Source organism: Aythya ferina (genome assembly GCF_964211825.1).
Source record: "Aythya ferina genome assembly, chromosome: 8".
Classification (NCBI taxonomy): domain Eukaryota; kingdom Metazoa; phylum Chordata; class Aves; order Anseriformes; family Anatidae; genus Aythya; species Aythya ferina.
Window position 1 is genome coordinate 14,192,064 of NC_140304.1, and position 19,334 is coordinate 14,211,397.

A 19,334-nucleotide genomic window follows, 5' to 3' on the forward strand; every position below is an offset into this window, starting at 1 on the left:
AGGCATCTCCCTACTACCTTGAAGAGCTGACATCAAGATAGTTTGTGTGAATGAGACAACAGCTCTCAATGAGAGCAAAACCTAAAATCGTTCCAAACGAATGACTCCTTGCTAGTAGATCACTTAGTCAGAGATTGCATGGAACTGACTCATTTTGTCCAAATAAAAAGCATTCTACATGTAACGCCACTCTGGATCACTGCTGCATTAGCATTTTCCAAGATTCTCTTGCTGAAGGTTGCATTTCTGAATCATTCTAGATTTGAAGAATTATTCTTTATTAATCCCTCTGGCTGTCATGAAAAACATCCCTAAACCTTCCTCTCCTCTATCTTGAAAGAGCCCAGGAAGAAATTGGAAGCTTTTTCTGCTTTATTCACTTGTCTTATTTCCAAAATAAGGGTTATTTTTAATATGAATCTGTTTAGGGATCTAGCTATCAGCTGAACTCCACAAGCAATTAAGCCAGTAAACTTCTTTAGCCAGCATTAATAATTACCTAAATCCACAGAAAACATGCACTCCCCATTCAGTTCTAGAAGGATATGGGGTGAGTTCAGCTTCCCATGCAAATTAATCCTCTTTCTGAAGTCCAGTGTTTGAAGTCACCAACCATCCGTACAACAAATACTGCTCTCAAGCCATAATGAGAAGGAGATAGTTAAAAACCACAATGGCAGCCCAAAGCTTCTGTCTCTCAGCTACTAGATGGGCTCTCTGGATGAAGGTAGGTATTCACTTTCACCTCCAGCAAGACTCATTTCTCTACATGCATCTTCCAACAGTCCTTCAAGCAACTGCTTGTTGCCTGGTCCTTAAGGGCAGGAGCAGAATGGTGCTGCATTTTCTTTATTTGCTGCACCTTTCTAGTCTTTAAGGTGACTTCTTCCTTCTCTTCTTCACCTGGTTTGGCCTCGCCTCCCCTCCCCACCCCTCCCCTCCATCTCATTCTCAGCTTTCTCCCATCTTTATGATGCATGGGGTGAGACCACCTGGCAGCTCCTCTGCTTGGGGTCTGGGATAAGCTCCTGACTGCTGAAGGCAATGATGATGGGAACAGCCCCAAGAGTCTGAGAAAAAGATCAAGGTATACAGAAATTGCTCTAGAGATCCCAGGGTTTCTTTTTGGAGTCCCATGGACCTGAGAACATGTCCAGAGTTGCTGGAAACAGGTCCAGAGCATAAAAGAAATATTAAATAACTGCTCTCCTAAAATACTGTTTTCCACTTTCTCCAAAACAGATGTGAAAAAGTGGTGAGCTTCTGGGGGACTTTTTTATTTATTTATTTTTTACTTAGATTATGCAGGCCTACAGAGATGCTTTCACTAAGAATCTGGTCTCTATCTCTCCTTATAAAATAGGCTGATGTGGTTTCCTGCAGCAGATGGCACTGTTGTTTGTGTTCTGAGGTGAGCTTTACTCCCTCAAACCATCTTGGTTGTAAAGAGTGCCTTTAGTTCACAAAGGGAGCCATTAGATAGTCACAGTTCTTTGTACCTCTAAAGCTTTACACTTGAATACTCTCTAGTATCTGTTTCTGGTAATATTAAAAGTTTATTCATCCTGACATCTTAGTAATATTTTGGCATGCCAAGCGTTTTCTGCAGCAGACACACGAGTGAGTATCTGTCAGGAAAATTAACAAAAGTCCTAAATTAGGAAAATCTTCCAGGTTATGTTCAATTCAAGAAGAGTTAAACTGGTAACTGGTGGTATTCCAGACAGTACTGATATCCAACTTACCAGTTTCAAACTCAAATTTAAAATCTGAGAACTTCTGCACCTTCAGATTCAGAGCAGAGAAAGCAAGGTGGACACTATACATGTAATGACGTCACGCCAGCTGCTTGGATGATGCATTTCTGAGTGTCAAAAGACAAGATGAGAATCAGCAGCCAAATGGTATTTAACCAAATTTCTTCACTTTCATGGATGTTACCTTTTTGAATTTCTGCCATCATTTAGGCTTTTGTACTTCCTCTTAGTTCTAAAAATAGACTTGAGTAAGTGTATCATCTTTAAAGGAAAATGGTATCCAGATACATTTATTTACTTCAAAGACAAATGGAAGCAAACCTCTGTTTTAATTATGCCCAAACAAAACTGCAGACTTGATAGCTTAAGAAATGGGAAAATGCAGATGTCAGGACTGTGTAGGTGTACAGAATTGTGGTGTGGGCAAAGTAAAAGTAAAGGACAGGGGTGGTAATTATAGTTAGCGTTGCAAATGTTGGAAATGTTAGCAGAGCAACAACAACAAAAGCCATACCCCAACCTAACAGACTCCAGAGGAAACTTAGAGGACCTTTGGCTTTAGTAGTTAACCAGCCTTAGCGAAGCAGTGATTTGAATAATGGAGCACTTTTGATGGACATGTCAATCAGCTATGTTGGCACATGGCAAGTTTAGCCTCTTGGCACAAAACCTCTGGTGTTTATAAATTCCCTACTTGAAATTACCTTATGTGGTAATTTAGATAAGCTTTTGACATTAATGTTTGTTTATTTCCCATAGAGAAAAAATGCTTAAATCTATAAAACCATGCTTTTATTCCTCTAATTGGTTTGGAAAAATACCAATTGATTTTTGTTGGTGGTGTCCTTATCCTCTGAGTTTTGGCACCGCTAACACTTTCCTGCTTATTTCTGTGGCAACTGGGGAAACACTTTTCCGGTCATTGCACAGCACACTGCAGCTGCAGCCAGCCTAAACCTTTCTTCTGCTTTTCCCAAAATTTACAGTGCAAATTTTACGTTCTCCCCTGAATTTATATTTTCCTGAATATAAATTTCCACAGCCATTTAAATTTTTCTAAACTTGTTTTTACATATTAAAAAAAAAAAAAAAAAGACATTAAACACACACTTAAAATGAGTATAAAGGAGAGGAAGTATTTTAAATGGCCACAGTAAACTCCTTTTCTTCTTTCCTTCAGGGGAAGGATCATCCGTAGAATGCTGTATTCCCATACATGTCACTGCTGATTGCTCTGTAGTGGACCCTGAACTGGTGCATTGGGATGGCAGGATTTTACAAGATAGAGAAAAGTAAAGCATGGGTGTGAGTTTCAGCCTAGTGCAACTCTTGCGTTTTCAGGGAGAATTCTCATTCTGTGCAGGTGGTTATTTGCTGGTGCCTGGAGGAGGTTTAGTAATTATCCACTGTATTGTATAGTGCTGCTGAACTGAACCCATGCTGCCCTTCAAACCACTGTGAAATAACTTGCACACCAGCTTGGGCTAAAGCACATTCTTTTTCTTGTCTTCTGGTAATTGCAAGGGGCTTTATCAGTGTAAATATCTGCGAGCCTTACAGTCTTTACGATCATTTTCTTAATTACATTCCTTCTGAGATAAGCAAAGGCTGCCCTGAAATAGCAAACCTGCACCCAAGGGCTAGGTAAGAGGGACAGAGGCAGTGTGGGGTGTCTGAAACAGTCATCGTGGCTATGAAAGATGCAGGAAGACAGTCGCAGCCCTGGGCTGGGCTCTGGGCTGACAGACCTCAGCTCTGAACTGGGGAGGTAATGGGCTAGGGCAACTCCAAAATTTCTCAAAATGTCTCTAATCTACTGTAAGACTACTGTAAGACTTTAACCCCCTCTAGGCAGCTCTAAACCAGTATATATCACTTCTAAATTGCTCTAAAAGTCCTCTAATCAGCTCTGAGAAGTGGTGAGGACCTCCATATTGCTGCAGTGAGGCCATTGCTTCAAAACAGATGTAATTTACACAACTCTAAATGGCCTCTAAACCACTCTAAAACTCTTCTAATCAGCTATAAACAGCCACTAAATAGTTCTGAATATCTCAAAAAAATTATTACCACCTTTAAGATGCCTTAAAACTTCTTGTAAACAGCTCTAACGATCTCAAAACCTCCTCAAGTTCTTCTAAAACTCCTCAAAAGCACTCTAAGAGGTTCTGAGGAACTGTAATACCCCTTAAAGAGTGCTGTGGTCCTCTGAACTGCACCAATATCCTCCTAAACATGCTCCAAGGAGCTTTCAGGTTGATCTGATCTTATCTAGAATTCCTCTATATTGATCTGAAAACCTCTGAATTTCATTTGGGACTCTACAACTCCACCAAAAACCTTTAAAACTGCTTGGAGATGTTTTGAGGTGCTCTAAACCCCTCTGAAATAGCACTAGAGAGCTATGCAACACAGGCTCTTAAAGAGCTGTATTACAGCCCTTAATTGCTACAGCCAACTTTTAAAAATCATTTAACCGGTTCTAAAATACTCTAGAGCACCTCTAAACCAGTCTGGACTTCTTTACACAGTTCCAGAATCAGCTATAAACAAGGGTGAGCAGCTATAAACTCCAAAAGCTCCGTTTTACCACTCTGAAAACAGCACTACTCTCATCTAAGCTCCTTTACACTGCTTTGAGCAATACTAACATACCACAAAATACATCTCAAAACCCTCTCTATCTCTATGCAACTGCTCTAAAACTCTTCCACAGTTTTGAAACTGTTTTTTAGAGAAACCATGCTAAAACCTCTCTTCGATCCTTTAAAACTCGATCATGCTGATGAGTGCAGAGAAGCTCCAAGCCTGTCTGAACTGATCTAACACATCTAAAAAGAGTTAGCAGCTCTAAACCTATCTAGTGAAAGATCCCTGACATGGTGAGGGGTTGGACTAGCTTTAAGGTCCCTTCCAACCCAAACCATTCGATGTTTCTAATGTCTTGTAAAGCGTGCAGAAACTCCTGTAAAGTACTCTAAACAACTGAAAACTCTTGTGCCTCTTCTAAAACAGTCGGAGTTCTAAACTCTGCAATTCTAAACTCTTACGCAGCTCTAAAATTCCTCTGAAGTGCACTAAGCAGCTCTAAAATCCCTCTAGACCAATCTGTAACTCCTACAGACTGTTCTAAGCAGGTCTAACCTGACTTGTGGAAAACAGACTATAACCTTGGAATAGTTACGAAGCAGCTATGTTTATATGGCGCTGTGCACACATGCTGGACGCAAGGGGGATAGCTCCACCTAACTTGCACCCCAACAGTTAATGGCAGTGTACTTATATTAGTGGGACAAATACATATTCATTTAATTTCCCATAAGTCTCTTGTATATTCATCAGGCCTCAGAAGAATCAAATCCACTTCAACCCATTATAAAAGTTTCATATGCTGTCAATGCATTGAGCTTATGTGGCCAGATTTTGCCAGCAGCACTGAGTAGCTCTAAAATTCCGTTAATATACTCAAAAAATCTTCAAAACTTCCTCTAAATGTCTCTATGCAGCACTGAACTGCCTCTGAACCTTGCTAGAGATACTGTTCTGGGGCAAATACAGCTTAAGCTCTTCAGTAGTGACCCAGATGATGTGTAAGAGAACACCCTCAACAAGTCTGCAGATGGAAACACAAAGCTGGGAAGAGAGGTTGGCAGACCAGGCGGCTGTGCAGGCATCCGGAGGGACCTGGGCAGGCTGGAGACCTGGGCTGACAGGAACCTCATGGAGTTCAACCAAGTGCTTGCTGGGGGCTCACCAGGTGGAAAGCAGCTTGGCAGGAGAGGACCTGGGGGTCCTGCTGCGAAGCTGAACATGAGCCAGCAGTATCATGCTCTGCGTTAAGGCAGTGCTTTGCCAGCAGGTTGAGGGGGAGGCAATCCTTCCCCTCTGGTCAGCACCAGAGAGACACAGCTGGTGCTGGGCTTCTCTGTTGCATGGAATACATGGACTTACTACAGCCCATCCCCTGAAGAGCCTTGAAGATGGTTATGGAGTTGGAGAATCTATTACAAGGAGAGGCTGATGGAGCTGAGATGGTTCAGTTTGGAGAAAGAGATTCCACATTACCCATATGGATGGAAAGAGCACAGAGAAGAGGGGATGTCTCAAAGAATGAGAAAGGCTCTTCTCAGAGCCTCAAAGAAAGGAAAAATACATGTGCTTTGTGAGAACCTGCTAGTGAAGCCAAATCCCAGAGAAAGTGATCACAGTGTGAATAGCCCACAGCGTGCATATTTTGGAATGGAGGAGGAATACCAGAATCCCAACCTCTGAGATTATTATGTGACTACATGAAAAATGTGCTCCCAGAGCACACAACAACAGGGGATTGTTTTTGTAGATACTAGGTAGTCAGAAAAAGCGTTATAATGGAAGATCTGGAAGTGCATGCTGAAGGCAGAATGTCTCCCTGCACCTGCTTTAGGGATGAGGAACAGGTGTAGAAAACCCAGCTGATTTTCCCCAGGAAGGATGGGGAGAGTTGTGCTGTGCAGGAGCTTCATTTCTCCATGGGGCCCAGACTGCGCTGCCTGTGCTACACATCTGGCAAAACCACACGTGGGAGAAGAAAACAAAAGCCACATGGGCTGCGTGTGGGCAGCGGTTTTAGCAGCCCATTAGCCATTGTCTTCTGCTTGTTTGTTCAGTGCCATAACTCAAGGAATTATTTAGGTTGGAGAAGACCCATAAGAACATCGAGTCCAACCATCACCTAATGCTGCCAAGGCCACCGTTAAACCATGTCACCAAGTGATACATCCACGTCTCCTAAGTAAGTCCAGGGTAAGCGACTGCACCACTGTCCTGAGCAGCCTGTTAAGTGCCTAAGCACCCCTGCTGTGAAGAAGTTCTTCTCCACATCCTTGGCACAAGGAGAGACCAACACCCTCCTCACTGCAGCCTCCTGTCAGGGAGTTGCAGGGCACGATGTGGTCTTCCCTCAGTCACTTCTGCTCCAGAGTAAGCAGCCCCGGTTCCCTCAGTCCTCCCAACTCCTGCTGTTTGTCCTTCTGGTAGAGAGGGGCTCAAAACCGCACACAGGGCTGGAGGTGCGGGCTCACTGCACAGAGGGGCACTCGCTTCCCAACCCTGCTGGCTGCGCTGCTCTTGGTACAAGCCACTCGGCCCTCTTGGCCACCTGGGCACGCTGCTGGCTCATAGTTGACCCAAGGGCTGGTATGACCCAAGCGCAGCCCCCCGCTGCATGCCAGGCGATTGCACTTTGCTATTTCACGAGAAATTCGCCCCGAGTCCCCTCCACGCCTCAGCGCGAGGGGCAGCCCGCGGCCTCCGCCTCACGCCGGCAGGCCCGGCCCCGCGGCGGGGCGGGGTGAGGCGGAGCGGGGCCGAGCGGGGCCCCCCACTGCCGCCGCCGAGCCGCCGGGGAGGTGAGGGGAGAGGAGGGGAAGGGAGCCGGGGGGAGCTGGGGGGTCTGGGGGCGGCCTGGGCGCGGTCCCCGCTCGGCGCTCAGCCCGCCCCGCTGCATTGCTGCAGCGCGTACCGAGCCCGTTCCTCTCCCGGGATGGTGCTGCCCGCAGCAAGCTGTCAAAATGGTCTCCAAGTGCCGTTCTCAGCTCAAAATAATGCCAACGCAAAGTCCACTTCTTCTGAACTTTGCCTGTCCGGTTTTGTTGTGAACTGCAGTGAGCCGAAACAAAGCTTAAAGGTGGGAATCACTTTTCTCTCTTCCTTTCCCCAACAGCTCAATGACACCCGGAAAGAAGCTGGAGGGTCTCGTGGCAGCTGCCATCACTCCCATGACTCCCGATGGGTAAGCCTTACCTCGCACCATGGCACGGAGTGTTGTCAAACTGCTCTGGCAACTATTCCCTTAATCCACCGCTCTCCTCCTTTCCTACTGGGAACAGATCAGATCTGGTTCGTTTCTAAATCAGGTCTCTGATGAGGGAGGAGACGTCTAGGTGAGAAACTGCTCTCCAGGTTCCCCTAGCCCCTGTGTCCTCCTGTTCCCCAGCAAGTGCTGTAGGTCAGGGTTTGGAGAGTTTGGATCAGTCTTTCACCTGCTTTTCTATTGTTTTGGTAGATGCAAATTAAATCACAGTAAGGTCATATGAATAGAGTACTTTCAAACTTGTTAAGGCAAATCACAGTCCTGATTAGAAGAGCTCTTGTGAACTGGGCAATGATTCTTTAAATCCGATGTCTGTATACCCGTTTCTTACCCCTGGCTATCTTGTGCAAATTTTTAAGTTTATACATGTGTGCACAGAATTAGTTTAAACCAGAAGAAAATATTGCAGGGATTGCACAGTTCCAAAAATAACATCAAATCAAGAGCTGAAATTCTGCCTTTCTCAAAGAAATGATGATAAACAGATGCGTCATTACTGTATTTTGATGTTGCAAGACAGACTTGTTTGGAATCAGGAAAGGACCCTGAGCTTCTCAGATTTGTCAAGATCCACGTGTGTTTCTGAGGGACAAGGTTGAGAGTTGCTAATACATGCTTCTAAATATTAGCCTTTAGTTTTGAAAAATACTGTAAAGCAGAGTACTATCACAGTAAGGGAACTCATTTGCATCACAGTCACTGCTTAATTTCTTAATTTAAAGGAAACTTGATTGTGATTTCATTTGTTATTACTTGAATTTATTGCAACATAGTATGTGGAGAGTGGAAACGTATGGAAACAGCAAAGGAATATTACACACTGATAAACAAAATAAATTTGCTCTGGAGAGAAGATAAATCTAGAATTCAGTTTCCATTGTTTGTCAGGGAAGTCTGTTGCTTCCCTCATTCTTTAATGAGAGAGAGAGAGAGAGAGGTCAAAGTCACATGCAACAGACACCATTACACGGTCTGTGTCCAGCAGTTACAAGTATAGTTTAACTGTTTGCCAGCATGTGCACAAATATATTTGTGGTCTTAAGGAACTCTTGGTTTACCTAACAGTCCAAAAGGTTTGAGTCTATCTAATTTCTTGTGGAATGTAGCATGTGCTGAAGGTGTCATACCTTGGGGTATTTGTGTGTGTACAAATTCAAGACATCAGAAATACATGTCTTTATTTTTGGTTACTTTATCTCTAAGTTTAAAATTTCTGTAACTAGAGACTTAGAGTTGCTAAGGCTCCTAAGGTTGCTGCGGTTCCTTTCATTTCAGACAAATCAATCTTTCAGTGATTCGCCAATATGTGGATTATCTGGTAAGGGAGCAGAATGTGAAGAACATCTTTGGTAAGTTTTTTGTTTTGTTTTGTTTTCCCATAGAAACTGTGTTATGTTCCTTTTACCTGGATAGCAAACCTATGATATCTTGCCTGATAAGAGCTGTAATGGGAGGGACTGTGGATGTGGGATCCTCAGTGATGATTATATTCATCAGTGGAAAGAGTGTAAGCAATACTTAAGAGATCTTTTGCCTACACACCATTTCTGTGCGGGGTGAAATAAGCATTGCCTTCATACAGTAACTGGATGAAGCAATGAATGGATAATGCTGTGCTGGCAGACAAGACTTAATTGAATGATACTTCCCGTTGACCAAGCAGGACATAATCATCTGACTTAAATAACATCCACTCAGCATTGCAGAGAATCTTATGGGCTCATCAAAGCCATGTGAGCTTCTCTAGGAGCCCTCCAATGCACTGGGTGATACTGGAGTGGTCACTGCTCTCATCCTTCTCTTCTGCCTCCATCTAAGAGGCTGCTGCCAGGGCTTAGGGGTGTCTGGATAGATAATACAGCATCTGCTAAACCACATTTGTTCACAGCCTTGCGTACTTTACTAAGCTGAAGCCAGCGCTGAGAATTCTGTTCGAAATTTCAGTTAAGAGTGGCAGAATGAAAAATGGAGCGTGCTAGTAACTTCAGCTGTTTGTTTAATCTGTTGTTTTGTGACTGAGCATACTGACATTTCCTTCTTTTCAAGAGGTGCTTTAGCCTCAGATACATGGTTTCACTCACCAAATGTCAGACCTTTTCCTGGGCATGGAGGAATGAAAGTCCCTCTACCTGGCTAGCTGCTTGTCACTTCGTGCATTTGTCTCATTGCTGGGGGAAGAAGGTTTAACAGTTTCATCAGCTGAAATACCCAGGTTTTGGATGCAAGCATTTAGCAATGATAACGCTGTAATCCCCTTGCAGATGCTGGTACAGACCACTGTTATCTTAAAATGAATTGGAGGAAATATAATTCTGCTTAATTTCATCAAAATTGTCAGTACTTGCCTTCAGGAAAAGCAATGCCTGTAGGCCAGGCCTCAGCAGCTGTATTGTATTGTGTTGAAACAGTGAATGGCACCACAGGAGAAGGCCTGTCCCTTAGCATCCAGGAGAGGAAGCAGCTGGCAGAAGAATGGGTGCGCCAAGGAAAAGACAAGTGAGTAGCTGAGAGGAAATGGGAATTCTAAATCTCGTGTTATTATATAGGCTTGCCTAAGACATGTATAGCCAGGAAAAGAAACATTTGATGATAGCTTTTTTTTTTTTTTTCCTTTGAGTATTTTGTTGTTGGGCTTTATTCCCCAGCTCCTTTTTCAGAGAAGCTTGCTTTTTTGTCGCTGCCAGTTAGCTGGTATCCATTCCTACTCCTTGGGGAGCTTGTAAGAGTGCTTCTCTTTGGTAGACTGAAGGATGGAGGGAAGGAAAGGGCTATTTAAAGCCCTGTGAGCATTTCTTAACCTTTTAATATATTCATTAAATTATTTGGTATGGGGGAAGCTGTGGTGTAAAGTAGGCAAAGTCAGTGGCAAAAGAAGGAATTCAACCTATATCTTCAGTCATGTGTCTAAGTGCAAGTCTCTTCTCTGTCTCCTGCACCTATTGTAGTCTTCTATCACTTGCCTCTGTCTTCTCCTTAGTTGCTGTCAGAAGATGTGGAGAGAAGGGGGTGTTTTGGAGTAGGAGGGAGATAGTGAGCAGTAATAAACTGATGTGAAGGCTTACGGTCTGTGTGGATATAAAGGTGAAACACAGAAACAGGACTGATGGACTGGAACCTGGAAAATGCTCTTGGCAGGATCAGACAGGCTGTCTTTTAATTTAGCCCAGTGAAGTTCTTGTTCTGTGGCTTCCTGGTCTGAACTGATTCATTTAGGCAGACTGGTATTTTTCACCATCACTAAAACCTTCTGAATTTGTTCTTATGCAGACTAGATCATGTGATCATTCATGTGGGAGCACTAAGTCTACCAGAGTCCCAAGACCTGGTGCGTATATAATACGATTCCTTTTCACTATGTGTGTAATAATAAAAAAAAAAAAGTAGATGTACCTTCAGGTATTTTCTGTTCTCTCTTTCATAGGCAAGACACGCAGCAGCCATAGGTGCTAGCGGTATTGCTGTAATAGCCCCCTTCTTCTTCAAACCCACAAACAAAGGTGAGTAGATGTGATTGCCAGACCTCCTGAGGCCCTATTCTATTGCCTTCAAGCCACTAGCCGTATTTTCTGGTAAAAGAGAGCTCAAGAACTCTTGAGGACCACTGATGATAATACTGCTTCTTGTGGAGGAAGTGTGGCTTTCCTCTGAGAAATAGAAGAGTTTCCAGCTGCTTGCAAGATTTCTCTTCCAAATTCCACATCTTGAAGAATATTCTGAAAGGATGGGCATTTCAGCAGTGCAGTAATCCTTTATCATAGCTCTCGCATGTGCTCTCTTCCTTCTTTGGAAACTATTCTGGTGGTAATGTTTGTACACCTGTGCCGAGTCTGGCATCAAGAGAAAACAAAACCTAAAAGGAGAATGTTTTTTTCAAGGATGGTCTTCAAGAAGTCTCACAATAAAAAGTGTGATGAATGCCGTTTGGGATATATCTTGTTAGCATGTTGTGAAATGAGGAGTTGCTCATTGAAAGAGTAGTTAACTACCCTGTCTTCTGAACAGAGAGCACTGAGTTTGTGCTTGATCTGGGCTGCTCTAGAAAGCAGTCAGTTCTGTGCTGACACTTGGTGGATGCTGACCAACTCAATAAGCTGTTGATACAGCAGTGTCCCTTGTTATTGAGGTGATGGTTGTGACTTTGAGGCATACCTTTGCCCCAGCAGGGTTATCCATCTCTTGGTTCTGTGCACCTAGGGTTACCTCAAAACTTACAAACTGAGTGGTTTTGCTTTCAACATGATGACCATAATGTAAAAGAACCACATGATGTGAAGATTTGTAATAGAAATATTAAATTTTGTCTGAACTAATTATGACTGGAATTGTTTATATGAAAGCACCAGAAGAAACAGGAGTGGATTGCCAGAATGGCTGGAATTGATAGCCAAGGACACAGTCGGTGGCAATCAAACTGGTAAGCACAGAGGAACAGCACAAACATTAGCTGAAGGTCTTTGCTGTGATTGTAGTAGGATGACAGCAAGGTTTTAGCACATGGCTCTTTGACATTATTCTTCCTGCTGTGCCAATACAAAGATTGTCTAAGATTTATGTATGATGCAGTGAAAAGATTCTCGGGAAGAATATAAACTGTAATAACTCTCTGATTCCTAAAATGATGCAAAAAAAAGTTGTTGAGGGACCTGTTTGCTATCACCAGTTGAGCAGAACCCTAGTAAGGCGGATGTAAACTTCATCCCTTGTCCTCTGTGTTGTGCACAGGTAGGAGAGACCACTTGGTCTGGTGTTTGAGGTCCTGAGGCTTGGATGTGTGAGGGTATGTATTTCTGTAAGAGAATGAGTGTGAAATACTGAAATCAGTTTGGTTTGCAATAAATACCTTTGCCTTCCCTAGGGTCTTCCACTGAGCTGTGTTACAGTTGATTTTTGTGATGTGTGCAGGTTTTTATATTATTGGCTGTACAGGGTATGCAAACTGTGGATGGCCTATCCCCAGACCCTGTCTGCTGTGCATCTGAACTCTGTCACTGCGGCTGGTCTCCTTGTCTTACGGGGGTACTTGGTTGTTTTCTTCCAGATGAACTGGTTGCTTTCTTACAGAAAGTTGCATCTGAAGCCCCTGGGGTTCCATTTTATTACTACCACATTCCTCCTCTGACGGGTGTAAAGAGTAAGTACTTCTTAGTCAGCTCTTCCTGAGCCCCTAGACATGTAGCATCCTGAGAAACCCTAGCAGCTGGTGTGACTGGCCTACCAGCAGTATGGGGCTTCTGCTTAGCATCCTTCCCCAAAATATTTAGCAGAGGAATAAGGAATAGAATACAGATCATAAGTTGTTTGCCCTAGGCACCAGGTTATGTGGTGTTTCTGGGTGTATGAATTTATATTTATTCTTTGTTGCCAGTTCGTTGCTCAGTTTTCACTTATCCATGGTTTTTATTTCTAATCTGGCAAAAGGAATGTTTCAGAGAAAATGCCTTTGTTGTAACTTTGGGAAGTAATGACACTGACGTTGTCTGATGGGTCGGTTTAGAACTATGTAGTTTACCAAGCTTAGGCCAAAAGTGATTAACTTGTAAATATTAAGTGGGGAGGAAACAGGGAAATCTCCCAGAGCAGGGATGTGTTTCTTCATGTGAGGCTGCTGTTATGCACAGTTCGTGTTGAAGAGTTGCTGGATGGAATAAGAGAGCAGATCCCCACCTTCCAGGGTGTGAAGTTTAGCGACACAGACCTCTTGGACCTTGCACAGTGTATAAACAAGAATGGGAGCGAACAGTTTGCATTTCTCTATGGGGTGGATGAGGTAAGAGGCTCCCTTGAGGAAAAAAATAATCCTGGACATTCAGTACCAGCTAGTTTTGCTATGCTTCCCCCCCCCCCCTTTTTTTTTTTTTCCCTCTTTCTTTTGTTAAATAAAGTAAAAATGTTCTCTTTCTCCCCACATGCCAAACTAGCAACTGTTGGGTGCACTGGCAGTAGGGGTAAACGGAGCAGTTGGAAGGTCAGTATGGCTTGGACTCCCATCCCCCTCCCACACACACCTTACTGGTGTATCTTCCACTGTCTGCACGGTGCTTCTGTGACCGTCCTCCGTCACGGTGCTGGGGGATTCTCTAGGGTAAAGCTGCACGGTACAGAACAGACAGGCAAGCTAGCTCCAGTGCTTATGATGCTTGACTACCATCTGGGACCTCAGAGTGGGTTAGTTTAGGTGGTTATTGTTGCAGTCTGTGAGCTGACCACAGAATCATGGAATCATTCAGGTGGGAAAAGGTCTCTCATCTTGTCCAACCTTTAACCTAGTACTAAAGTCCACCACTAAACCATGCTACTAAGTCTACCCTTAGGTTTCAGCATATTTCTTTATGCTCATGGCAACTTTTCAAAGTAGGAAATTGCTTTTATCTTCATTATATGGATAAGGAACCAAAACCCAGAAAGGTAAAAATGATTTACTTTAGTTCACATGAGAAGTCTGTGAGGAAATGGGCTCTGCAACAATGCGTGCTGAGTTTTTCTGGTTTGACTTCTGCCCCTTGTACTAGGCTGTGAGATTGCTTAAATGAATTCCTCTATGCCACCTTAGCTTTTAGTAGATGATCCATTAAAAGAACAAATAACTGGGAAGTTTGTATTCTGAATTTAGTACAGTTAGCATGCTGAACTTCAGTATTGTCCAATTATTTCTTTTTATTCGTAAGTTTGAAAAATAATCCTGTTTGGAAAGAAATGGGGAGAGAAATCTGATCTCATAAACTCTTCCATAGGGCTTGCATACTTCTGATGCTTGACTTTTAACCATTCATAAACTGCAGGAAGGTAACAATGGCATTCTGATAATGTCAACAGGCAATACTTACGGCTACTTTGTTTCAGTGGTTCTAAGCTCCCCCTTTGCATTTACTGATTGGCTTGTTTGTTTGTTTGTCTTTGGCAGCACATACAACTATTTGGGTAGAAAAACCAAGCTGATGTTGCAAGCTTTTGCAAAGCCAGACCTTGCATTAGCACAAAAGTATCAGGTACAGTATTTTCGCTGTCCCCACTAGGCTTCTTTCTCCTTTAACTGTGCTGGGAGTGTTTTTTTCTGTGTGGTTTTGTCACCCATACACTGAGATACCTTTATTAGAGTAAATTTCTTTTAGTTCCAACCCTCTGCTTATTATTCACTCTCCTTGCATTTTGACCAGTCTTTACTGACTTACTTCTAACCAAGACTTCTTTATTTATCCTTCAACACTTAGATCTCATCTATGCAGAGCGGGCAATGGCCTGGCCTTTTTTCTTGAACAAGTTCACAGTGGCCAAGCCCCTTGGCTAGGACTATTCCAGTGATAGTTTACCTGAGGTAATGCAGAAAGCTTTCCGAAATCAGCTCAGCTCTGACCCCTCCTGGTCTTGGGCTGCTTGAAGGTTTTTGAGGAGTTCTGAGCAATCAGTATCCAAACTATACTCAGCATTTTAATGTCCTGTTGGGACATTTGATGCATCCTTCTTTTGCCTTAAAATACATGTAGAAATGACTGCAAGATGAACGTCTAAAGGACATCTGATCTGTTCAGATTTAAAATCTTTAGAGCCTGATGTGAGACTTGCCAGTATTCTCAGACTGCTTGCAGCAAGAGACAGCCTGAGCATTAGTAAAGAGACTGAGACTGATGGCTTTCTAATAGCCACCCCTACCTTCCCTGTTCCACTGGAGTAGAGTTAGTATTTCACACAGGCTGGCTAGGTGGCCAAGGGCTTTTCTTAAAGCTGTGCACCAATTGCATGTATGTAAATAACATAACAGCTCTAGGTGCTTTTACACCTTAAAATGTGAAGGGGTGAATAAGCTGCTGTTTGTCTATTCTAGTTTCTCATTGGGGAATTTCTCAACTTTGTCATCAAACTAGGTAAGTTATACACTGCCCTTGTCCCTTTCTATATCTTAAAATGCAGACTCAATGCTCCAGAAATTCTCCTGTTGCTGTACCCTCAGAATTTCCTTCCTGAAAGATTTCACAATGAGAAACTGTTGCTTATGCAGTTTCCTGAGTTGATAGCAGCTGGGAGCTCAAAGGGAGCTGACCAAGCATCCCTGAGAGAACCCACTGTCACTTCCTTCCTTCTGCTGCAAAAAGAGGTTAAAAGCTGTGACTCTCTGTGATTCTCTCTGTGATTTTCCTTTTTTCTTATACTATTTCTGTGGTTTTTGTTTTGTTTTTTTGTTAGTTTTTCTTTTTCTGCCTCCAAAAGCCCATTTTAACATAATTTCTGGAGAGCCATTTTTCTGAGATTGTGATGCCTAAGTAGGATAACACAGCTCTGATGCTTGTCTCTCCTTCCTTACTGTAATTAAAGATTAATCCAGTTCCAGGCTGTATAAGGCCAAAGTATTCTGAAACGGAATGATTTTTAAAAACAAAACCAAGTTGTAATTTAAAAAGCAATTTAAAGCAACCAAGCCAGAGTATTGCAGGGAGACTGGGATGTTTCATGGTTTTCACATAATGAATAGAATGGTCCGATGTGTTTTTGCTACACATACTGTATATAAACCCTGATGAATCTGGCTAAACTTTCAGGTTAAAAGTCAGAGCAAGAGCTCAGAGATGCATAAGAAGACTTGAGATATGGACAGGTAGGTCCCCTGAAGTTTCCCGTAGAGGTGTAAGCAGGTGCCTAGTGTCACTGCCACACGCCAGTAGGATGTTGCTACTCCCAAGGCTTTATTCTATGTGAGTACTCTGTAGGTTGCATCAGGGATGGCTGCAAATGTTGGGTTGCAAAAAGTAAAGTGGACATCTGAGAAAATACTTTGCCTCTCTATCTGTAGAAGGGAAACAATAGTAGTATCAATATATTAAATAAATAAGTGTAATAAGTAGGTCTGATTTTTACTGTAATGTCTTTCCTGCCTCCAAACATGATCATCTCTTCTTCATTGCACTGTTCTCACTTCCGAGAAGCGCTTAAAGCCTGGACGATGGCAGGTCACACTGCTCCTGCTTTTTGACACCTACACAGAGACTGGTTTGAGTGAAATGATCTGTAAGTGACCTGATTGTTGCTTTCATCTGCCCAGGTTTTGGTGTTGCACAGACGAAAGCTGTAATGACTTTTGTTTCTGGCATCCCCATGGGACCTCCCCGGCCTCCGCTTGTTAATGCCTCTGAGGAGTTCATTGCCAAGGCCAAAGCCAAGCTGGATAGCATTGTGTGGCCCAATAGTGACTGACTTCATCCCCTGTTGGTCTGGAAGTAGAGGCTCCTTTTCTGGGATTCACCATCACTCGGCACATTCCCCAGGAGATGGTTTGGCTGTCATTTCTTTCAGGGAGTTGGCAGTGTGCCTGAGCCTCGTCCGGGCACAGCTGGCACATGCGTAGTCGCCTTCTCGTGTAACTCTGCTCTGCTGCCATGGAGCTCTGCACTGCCCAGGACCAGCTGGTGTCTTAAAAAAAAAAAAAAGGCCTGCACCTCCTTCCACTTAGACCATGTTTTGTCTTCCCTTGCTGAGCGTCTCCAGCACTATTGTGTTTTTAAACACTACTCTGTTTTAAACACTGCTCTTTTAAACATCTGCTTGCTCAGGCTGGTGTTTCCTTGTTTGTCACAAAGTCATTGGGACACCGATTGTGCCTCCTCTCGTTGCCTTTGCACACCTTCACTTAACACACAATTTAAAACAAGACTTTTCTAACAGCCTTTGGCTCTCTAATGAGTGGGTGCCACTGCAGCCTTTTCCTCGCAGCACACCAGTGGCCCTGTCCCCTTGTGTCCCTCAGCCCCACACTGCTCCTGCTTCTCCCTCCAGCTGCCCAGCTGCAGCTGGGAGGCACGGGGTGATGCTGTGGGGTGGCTGTCCGGTGCTTGCAGCTGGCAGTGGGTGGGATGCCTGGGGAGCCCCTGCTCTGACCCGTGGTAGCTCGGTGTGGGCAACTGGGTGCTCAGAGGGTGCCTGGAGACACCCAGCTGGCTGCAAGCTTGGCGGTGTGACAGCCAGAACATCCCTGCTTCCTGCCTGTGAGTGCGAAGTGCACCGATCTTTGTCAGGGGAAAGTAGCATGGAAAAACGCTCTTATTTTAAAACATCAGCTGTAAAGAACTATGGTCATGTGCTGAACCTGTGCTGAAATGCATTAAAAAAAATCTGTTGAATTGCCATCTGGTGTGTGTGGTGTTACAATACTGCTCTGTGCTTGGCTCCAGGAGTCATGACTGTGGCAGCAGAAGCTTGGAATTCAGGTTGGCTTTGGGAAGGAGCTGACTCTGGCACGAGGTACTTGTACTGTGGGTTAGTTGTAAGAAATACCAGATTTGCACTGAGCGTTGAATCTGTCATTGTACCCTTCCTCCTCCTTCATCTTCCCCACCAAAAACCCAGTAACAAGTCTGGGAAGCACAGTGATACTGAGCGAGGCTTAAGGTACTGAGGCTGAGGTTGCACGTTATTCCAGAGGAGGCTGTGTGCTCACTTAGCTCGTTGAACCATTAGGTTTTTTGTGTGTTGAGGGCTAGTGACTGCTCACAGACACTTAACGGATGAATGGAGGGTGCTCCCTAAAACATTCCCTTTTATAATTTTTGTGATATGGGGCAATGGTTTTAAACCCAGTTTCATTGGTGTTACCGTTTTCCTGGCAAACTGATAGTGCTGGAAGTCAAAACCCGTTATTTGGAACCTCTTAAGCAGAATCCCAGAAAAGTGTGTTTGGTGGTGAGGAAATGAGTGTTAGCTACCTGTGTGACAACACCAAAGAATGGATGCAATCTACTGGTAATGCTGTTGTACAAAACTGTGGTTGAGGCTGGCTGGACTGTTGCAAATCTGCCTGTTTTGGGGTGTTGTTTTGTTTTGTTATGTTTTTTCCCAGAAGAAGAAATTGTATTTTAGTTAAAACCGTTCACATGCTCAGCAGAACAAAGAGCAGAAGTCAGAAGTGCATAAACGATCTATGCATGTGAAGCTGAGATGAAATAGAGTTGCTGACTACGGATGTAAAAGGGAAGAAAACGATTTAAAATGAGGGGCAGTGGTCGCAGAAAAAACAGGTAGAAAATGTCTGGTTGGTCTGAATTTTAAATAAGCTTCCTATGTTCAAGCTTTGTAGCAGCCTCTCAGTCAAGCTAGCAGGGTGTAAGGCTGCTATTCCAAAGCATGGCTCTGTTTCTGACAGCCTTGCTCACTGTCATCATGAGGAACAACAGCAGAGGACGCACAAGCTCGCTCCTGGTGTTTTCGTCTGGGGCTTTGGGGTTAAGGCCGAGGAAGGTGAAGCTGTGCAAAGTTCGCTGCTGTGTTTCAGCAGTATCCCTCCCTGCACTGATTCATTTTCTTCAACGAGATTTCGGGAAACACTCACACTCCCTGGGAATGGACTGCAGGCGTTTTCTTTAATAGGTATATTTTCTGGCCACAAGCTATATGTTCAAAACCTATGGGAACGTTTGTGTCTATCTATGTAGATAGCTATAGATATATACAATGATATGTAATAATGCTTGGTAATATTTATTCTGTGCTTATTAGCAAGTCGAATTTCGTATTTCTGTATTAATTACTGATTTTCAAGACACTTTAACTTGTATGTGCAGCAAGTCTCTTTATTTACAGGCTCAGGTGGAAGGCTTTAACTATGTTGTCACAGGCAATTCCACAAAGAACGATGTTTGAGATTTTGTCACTTAGTTCAGGTGAATGAAATGAAAAGGGACAAAATTCCTGCTTTTGGTGTAAGCCTCTCTTTCTTCTTCCCAAAGGTTAATCTTTGATTGCAG

The 19,334-nt window shown here is 43.5% G+C and overlaps 1 protein-coding gene across 9 annotated transcripts; it reads left to right on the forward strand.

Moving 5' to 3' along the window:
- The first annotated feature begins 504 nt into the window (after positions 1-504).
- On the forward strand, positions 505-17,720 carry NPL (N-acetylneuraminate pyruvate lyase). 9 transcript variants are annotated; one of them, XR_014695455.1, is made up of 14 exons: positions 506-727; positions 5,264-6,528; positions 7,459-7,527; positions 8,884-8,957; positions 10,017-10,104; positions 10,876-10,933; positions 11,030-11,105; positions 12,647-12,739; positions 13,227-13,375; positions 13,527-13,573; positions 14,510-14,594; positions 15,428-15,467; positions 16,140-16,195; positions 16,640-17,720. XR_014695455.1 is itself a non-coding variant. In XM_084527552.1 (13 exons), exons 2-13 carry the CDS (start codon positions 6,497-6,499, stop codon positions 16,142-16,144), a joined length of 816 nt encoding a protein of 271 aa, XP_084383678.1. In that variant the 5' UTR covers positions 506-727; positions 5,264-6,496; the 3' UTR covers positions 16,145-17,720. The 9 variants fall into 9 exon arrangements, 8 of the variants coding, with proteins under 8 accessions (XP_084383679.1, XP_084383678.1, XP_084383675.1 ...); XM_084527552.1 differs by having other exon boundaries at positions 16,140-17,720; XM_084527549.1 differs by lacking the exon at positions 16,140-16,195 and having other exon boundaries at positions 511-727; positions 5,264-6,539.
- The last annotated feature ends 1,614 nt before the right edge of the window (positions 17,721-19,334 follow it).